This window comes from Paroedura picta, chromosome 10 (assembly GCF_049243985.1).
Source record: "Paroedura picta isolate Pp20150507F chromosome 10, Ppicta_v3.0, whole genome shotgun sequence".
Taxonomy (NCBI): domain Eukaryota; kingdom Metazoa; phylum Chordata; class Lepidosauria; order Squamata; family Gekkonidae; genus Paroedura; species Paroedura picta.
The window spans coordinates 55415550-55423562 of record NC_135378.1 but is presented as its reverse complement, the minus strand read 5'-3'; the positions used below and the strand labels follow the sequence as shown (position 1 = coordinate 55423562).

Sequence of the window (8013 nt, the reverse complement as noted above, 5' to 3'; positions counted from 1 at the left end):
TAGTTCAATTTTATACACACAACATTCCATTTTATTTATTTATTTATTTATTTATTTATTTGATTTCTATACCGCCCTTCCATATGGCTCAGGGCGGTTTACATGCAAGAAGATGTGCTATAGTTAAAAACAAATCATAAAAGGTATATTAGTTCTGAGATCAAATACAAGAGGCAAAACAGATTGCTAGTATAGGTTACCAAAAAGAAAAATTAACTCTCTAAAGTCTTGTGAGTTAAATCCACAGAAGCTTATAAGAATTCAAAAGACCTACTGGGTTGACCAGAAATGGGAGTTCTAGCTGCTGCTTTTATCTATTGTGTTGTCATTATCATTCTTAGAATTTTAAAAAGCAGTAACATTTCCCCATAGGGACTCCAGGTAGACCATAATGGAAACATCCTCAACATAAAGTTTTATTTATTGTTAAATGACCAATTAAGACTGTAATTAACAGTTGATTAGAAATGTCTGTAACCATTCCTGTAAACTAGGGCCCCCCAACCTTTTTGAGCCTGTGGGCACATTTGAACTTCTGACACATCATGTTGGGCACAGTCACAAAATGGCTGCCATAGAAGATGGAGCCAGTCACAAAGTGGCTATCACAGTCAAGCTTTGTGCAGCAGTGGCAGCTGCTGCCAAACATATGTTTGTAAAAATATGCAGAATCAAATCTCTAATGTCTAGTCAGAAGCTTTGTTTGGAAAAGCCCCACACACTTTTAAACACTTGGCAGGTGCCAGGGAAAGTGTCAGTGTGCTCCATGATTTTCTTGGTAACCATGTTGAAGACTGCTCCTATAAACAAATATCCTTCATATACAAATTAGATACTACTCTATGCATAGAAAGATCAAATTAGACAGATACCTTACAAGTAACATTTTATTTATAAGCTCCAGAAATAACCAAATAAAACATGACAATTACAGCCACTTTCCCTTCTTGTCACAGTTTTATATCAGGAAGATAATCCAACAACCAATGGATTATCCTAAATTAGTAATCGTCTTCTGCAGTATGCATTAAATGTTGTAGCTTCTTAGGAGCACACCTTCATCCTAGAAAAGATTTTGAAAAAGATGAAACCATACAGCAAGAATAGCAATCACAATGAAATGGCTCACAGTGCAGACTCTTCTAGGTTGTATTCACTCCTTTCCCAAAAGTCAAGCAAAAGAGAGACTCTTGCAATTTACAGATGGGGGAAATTATTGTCTACACTCAAAATATCTTGACAGTGAAAACTGACAAAGGGCAATTCCGCACCAGGATCTATGTGGCAAATTGGTTGCGGGACAAAAAAACGCCATTTTAAATAGTGGAATTCGTTGTTATGCATACCTGGCTTTGTAGTGGAATTCAGTTGTGTTTCTATCGTTTCCCACAGGTTTCCGGTCTCGGCAAAAATCGCTAGCCAGGAAGCGATATTGCCGAGCTCGTCCCGTCCCTGGCCGTCAAGCAGCCAATTGGCGGCCGTTATCATGCTCCCAAAAAGCTCCTTTTCCTTTAAGGAAGTTTAAAAAACACACACGTTGCAACGAATCTGCGTTGATTCATTGCAACAGAGAGACCCATCTAGGTAGCAGGTGGTGTTTGAGCTGCCATTTCATCGTTGCCACGCTCCCCCCCCCCGAGTGAAAAAAAAATAACCCCCCCCCCCGGCATGGACGCGATTTTCGGGCGAAAATAAAGTAAAAAATAAAGGGAAAATAAACCAGCAAACGGGGCTGTGTGTTGTTTCGTGCTTAGTGACTTAAAACAGCTCTGCAGCCAGGAAAGCCTCGCTGGGTAAACAAAGGCTCGCCGGTGCGTTTATCTCCGCTCGCTCGGAGAAAAAAAAATGGCGATCGCTTCGCCGGAAGATCAGAGGAGAGAGCTAGGGGGCGGGACTTTGCAGAAACCGCAACAATGGTAACACACAGAACTTTTTCGCTAGTGTTGCTGATTGGTTGCAAGAGTGTAGCGCTTTCCGGAGGGTGAATCCACTTTTGGGGATTTCCCTGAAAGCGCTACAACGAAGCGCTTTTTGCAGATCGGTTTCCAGAGTATTGCAGATTGTCAACGATGTTGTGCATAATGGCAAAACTGTAGCGATTTCAATTTGTAACCATTGTGCTATTTTGGACGAGTGTGGAATGGCCCAAAGTATTAAATGTTTATTTTGCCATTTGGATTATCAGTGATCTACACAGCATTATAAATATTTAATAGTTTGTATGTTCACATTCTGATAAAGTAAATCGTTAACACTCCAGTTAAAAGTAAACCAATAGTGAAAAAAAGAGCACATTTATTTCCAGAATAAATATATTTACTATAGAAATTAAGCATAATCCTGGCTTTGGCAAGAGGCCTCAGCACACTGTGTGGGAACTGTACCTTGTTACTATTAAATCAGTTTTGGTACCCAGTCTAGAGATCTGCAACATCTGCAAACATTGCCACAAATCAGATGTTAGCAATCACCAAAGCTTGGATAACAACTATCATGGCTGCCTTGATAGGAACCCAAAGCAATTTATAATATTCTTCCTTCTGCAATTTAATCCTCACAACAATCCTATGATGCAGATTAGACTAAGAAGGTAATTAGCCTAAGGTTTTCCCAAGGGCTTCTGTGACAAAGCAGGGATTTGAATTGTGGTCTCTCAGATCCTGGTTCTATACTCTAAGCCAGAGGTGTCGAACTCATTTGTTACCAGGTCTAGATCTGACAGAAATATCACTCTGTCAGGCCAAGGCCATGTGCGCTGTAAAATCTAATACCAGGTACTAGAGATACAAACTTTATAAAGGCCACGGACAAGCCCAATTAAAAATATTATATTTTCCTCAAAATACAAGCATGCTTTGAATATTACCATATTTCCTTAAAGTATATCCCAGATGCCTACCTTCCCAGTTCTACCACCAATTGCTCATTATCACTGGGATAGTATACAGCAGGCTTCCTCAACCAGAGTTTCGTGAAAGACAAGCAACACAGCAAAAAGGTGAGGAGGGGCTGGGAGATACAATATGATTTAGTGCTATGCCATTCAGCTGGTGTAACACTATTTTTACTGATGTACAGAAATTCCCTGGGTACTGTTGGGGATACCCATGTGTGCTGTGACAGTTAAGAAGGCTGAGATAAAGAACAGACGAATATGGAGCAGATGAACCTGATATTGAGGAGGATCCTGTTAACTGGCCTAGAGAAAGTAACTTTCACAGTTCACACACAACTTTATTACTCAGAATTGTAACAAGTAGATTAAGACCAAACAGTGACCTTTGTGCATGTTTTTAATGCAAACAGAAATGTATACTATTAGATTGAACAGACAGATAACAGCCTAAAGTGAAAACCACAATTTCCATGGTTTCCACAATTAAAGGCAACACATCTTACAAAATTTAGTATTTTACTTAAATGGCCAGTTGTAGAATGTTAGCAGCCCTACATGACCCCCCCCCCAGCAATAAGATGGTACTTCCTTTCTGCACCAACCTGCAGGGAGGTAGGAAGACAGTGCTTTATAGCACTGCAGCACTTGCCTTTCTCATTCTCTTTACCATGACCAGAAGCCATCACCCACCATCTTACCATCCCCACCAGTCATGTGTGGCACAGCTGAGGAAGACGGCTGGATGTGATGGAAGGATGGAGTAGTTCCCTGCTAGCCATCCACAAGGACCAGGGGTGTTTCCCAGGGTATGGATTGGCTGGTAGGGCTGAATGACACTCCTGATCTGCCCCCTTGAGTAATTGCCTAGAGCTATCTAGTGGATAGGCTCTTCTGTTCACTAATGAACAGGATAGGCAAATCATAGAGCATTGTGCTCATACTCACCATCTTTGGCCAACAACGTAGACTCTTTCTCTGCTTTTCTCCTTTCATATTCTTTAGTATCGGCATCATGCTTTTTTAAGATCTGAAATTTAACACAAGTAGGTTTAAAGCATGAGTCATACCAGGCAACATTTAAAGACACTCATCAATTAAAAATCAAGTTCTATTTATTCACAAGAATAATATTGTAGTGAGAGAGTTTTCACGAAGAAACTTAATTCAAGTGACAGTTTCCAAGGGTCCCTTATTTCCAAGGTTGCTTTTAAGCAGTTTGTTTGTTTATTTATTATTTGATTTGATTCCCGTCACTCCCAGACTAGCTGGCTCGTGGCGGGTAACAGAGTAGAACCCTCCACATTATAACCCCAATTAAAACCCACCCTTACAGTCCCCTGAAACAAAATAAAGCTCCCAGCCCCTTCTCCTCCTATCAACCCAACAGACCCCAATGTGCCTCAGGGGGATGTGAATAGGGGTTAGACTGATGGTCTGGCTATGCTGAGGAGGAGCCCACAGATCTTCTCTGCACCGGCCTCAGCCAAATGCCTGGTGGAAAAGCTCCATCTTGCAGGCCCTGCAGAACTGTACAAGCTCTAACAGAGCCCACTGCTTTTCTGGGACCTCATTCCACCAGGTTGGGGTGAGGACTGAAAAGGCCCTAGCTCTGGTTGAGGCCAGCTACTCTTCTCGTGGGCCGGGAACCACCAACAGACTTGCACCCGCAGAGCAAAGAGCCCTGCGGGGATTATAAGACGATAGGCGGTCCCTCAGATATGTGGGGCCCAGACCACGGATGGCCTTGAAGGTCAGTACCAGAACCATTAACTTGATTTGGAACACAACTGGCAGCCAATGCAACTGCCTCAGCACAGTCCGGATATGGGACCTCCAATATGTTCCTATGAGGACCCTAGCAGCTGCATTTTGAACCAGATGCAATTTCCAAGTCAAGGACAAGGGAAGAGCGAGTTATAGAAATCAAGCCCTACCTGTCAAGTTTGAAGAAATCAAACTTCATATCAGTGAAGTTTCCTGCCAGTTACCTATATAACTGGCTAAAGCAAAATTCTCTTTAAATAGCTACTGTGCTACTGTCTATTAGCCCAATTGAGTCAATTCATGTGGCAGTAGAAGGGCCTTCTTGATGTTTTTACAGCTGGGCCTATATAAATATTTAGAAGCATGATTAATGCCTTTTGGCTTCTGATTTAGAATGCTGTCACAAAAATAGAAAATTCTCTTTGGAATCTTATAACATGTTTCCAGTCTCAACAACACATATGTGTGAACTGCTTTATAGAAATGGAGCTGTGAATATTGACTAAGGAACAGTTGTTTCTGAACACTGTTAATAAATTATTCTTACCAGAATCCATATAGCTATTGTAGAACCAAGAGTTACACTAACTTTCAGCCAGTCAGGTTTACTTGAATCATCCCTCCTTGCCGTGAATGCAGAACGAGACAATGCTAGAATAAAGGACCACACAGACAAGTTAAAGTGAGGGGATGGTTTGCCTGGATTTCAGGATCACTATCCTTGATTAATAATACAAAAGAATCAATAGTGGAATGGATTTCTCACTAAATACCAGAAATCATGAAAAGGAAAGGGAGGAAAACTTGCAGAAGCTTAAAGTAGTAACTTGATATGATAATTTGAATAGCTATAGCAATTGCTCTATGAATTGGTACTTCATTAAAGCATTGCTCATCATAAAAGGAACACAGCCAAGGGAGTTAATTGTCTGAGCTAAGATTTTTAAAAGAGGATTTTATGCTTTAACATTTTTTTGGGGGGGATGGATAGAGGAAACAGAAAAATGACTCATTTGTTGGGAAGCTTCTTTGCCATATGTAGAAATACTCCACTCTCTCCACTCTCTAATCAAAACTATTTCCCCCCTGATTTTCATTGTTCTTTGTCAGTTGAGATCATCTGTTATGAGCCAAAATAATAATAAAGGACAGGTTTTGAAAACCAATCTGCAATTAATGTATTAATTACATTGTATTAAGGTTTATTTACAGCTTTTAAATAAGCTACACACGGAGAGAAACATTGTATTAATTAAAAAGTTTAAAATGTTTAGGGTCATTTTGCATGTATAGCACCTATAAGCACAGACAGTTTGTTTAGGGAACATAACTTCGGTCTTCCCAGAAGCCAAAATGAAAGATAAAAGGAAAGTAAGAATCTCTACAGCAAGAACCAAAGGAACACAGTATCAGGAAGAAGGGTTGGGGATAGAATCTCAGAACAAAACAAGAGGCAAGATCCAGGCATGGGGAAGGAAGGATATGTACAGCCATCTTTCTCTGCCTAGTATTAAAAATCCCTCTTAAAAAAAAACACCCCAAAACAGAAACACCCTCAAAACTGACAAATCCTGTATACAAAACACTTATGTTCTGCTATTAATCTACTAATCCTTCCCAACATTTTGTTAAAAGTCCAGATCTCAGTAGGCTGTTAGTATGAGAAGAAAAGCATGTCATCATCAACAACATATATAATAGCAATGCATTCAGCAAGAAACAAGGTAGGTCTGTTTTCATAGAATCATAGAATCATAGAGTTGGAAGGGGCCATACAGGCCATCTAGTCCAACCCCCTGCTCAACGCAGGATTAGCCCTAAGCATCCTAAAGCATCCAAGAAAAGTGTGTATCCAACCTTTGCTTGAAGACTTCCAGTGAGGGGGTGCTCACCACCTAGGGAATTTTCCTAGGGAATTGTGCAGGGATGTGTGTGGGGGATAACTCTACGCAAACTATTACCACTAGTCTATCAAGGACAGAACAGTCTATGCTGACTGGCAACAGGTCTCTCAGGTGGAGACCTTGAACATCACCTAATCCTGAAAACTGGAAATGCCAAGGTGTGTGAGATGCTTTGTTCTTGAGCCATCCCAACTGTCAGGATGAAAACCTACCGAAGCACTTTAGGGTGTGTTGCCTTTCTCCCAAGCACTCGGGGCAACATTCACAGCTAAAACCCTCAAGAAGTCTCCTGCCCCAGCACTAGCCCCATCCACCCAGCACTGCTTCACGGCATACCCTGTACTTTCAGGCCATCCCCCGGGCTGGAAAACCTGCAGCCGCTATCTATGAAGGCCCATTCAACCGTTTCCACAACACTCCGTGCCCGGTCAAGCGCGAGGCTTCCTCGCCGGTGTCCGTCCCGCGCCTGCTTCGCCCCAGCCATCGGGCTCAGGGAAAGCAACCGGGGGAACGTGGACCGCATCTGAAGGTCACCTCCTGCCCGAGACCCGTATAACAAGCGCACATGCAAGGCAGAAAGAAAAGACAGGCTGCGCGGGGAAAGAGCCTTTTCTTCTTTCAGCACCCCGGTCTTCTCCTGCCAGATTAAGCCAGGAAAGCGGCCCAGCTCACTCACTGGGGGTCGGGTGCCCCGAGAAGCGCAGAAGCCGCCGCACAGCTTGCCAGGGCGCCGCCATGTCGGTCGCTTCTCTCCTCTCCCCCTCTAGGAAGAGGCCGTTCGAACGACCAATCAAATGGCTGTAGGGGCGGGATCAGGAGACAGGAGAGTCATATACCAACGAGCAAGCCGGCAGCCGGCGCAGGACTAACCACTGAAACAATTAGTAGCCTTAAAGTGAGCATGAACTCCGGAGGGTGATTTTTAAAATATATATTTTGTTCTTTTTGCTTATAGCTCGTATGCACTCTTGCAACTTTTACAGTTCCTCCTTCTTGGAACTATGATATTAGAATAATATTTATAAATGTGCATAACACAGGTATCCCTACGCTATGCCCTTTATTAGTGTCCGTTCTCTTTCGGTCGCTTTTTAAAATATTGATGATGTTCACTTTTTGGGCTAGAAGGTTAGGAAAATTCATAGCTAGTAGCAATTATCACAGCTTGAATAAGGGCATTTAAAATGAGATTTAGCATTTGTTTGAAGTCAAGAAATTTGTCCTCTTTTTTTTGGCCTTTCACAATATGCTGACCCTAGCATAATATATAATTGAAGAGGGGCCTGCAGGTATCCCCTGGAAATGGTACCCCATCCCCCGGGCTGGAAAACCTGCAGCCGGGGGAGGCGGGATATAAATATAATAATAATAATAATAATAATAATAATAATAATAATAATAATAATAATAATAATAATAATAATAAATAATACTCTGTTTAGCCTCTGG

The 8013-nt window shown here is 41.9% G+C and overlaps 1 protein-coding gene across 1 annotated transcript; it reads right to left on the bottom strand.

Annotated features, from left to right (window-relative positions):
- Positions 1–869: 869 nt before the first annotated feature.
- NDUFC1 (NADH:ubiquinone oxidoreductase subunit C1) lies at positions 870–7390 on the bottom strand. The gene is made up of 4 exons (XM_077300260.1): positions 7241–7390; positions 5208–5311; positions 3842–3923; positions 870–1063 (listed from the first exon to the last, which is right to left on the bottom strand). Exons 1-4 carry the CDS (start codon positions 7299–7301, stop codon positions 1059–1061), a joined length of 252 nt encoding a protein of 83 aa, XP_077156375.1. The 5' UTR covers positions 7302–7390; the 3' UTR covers positions 870–1058.
- Between the last annotated feature and the right edge of the window lie 623 nt (positions 7391–8013).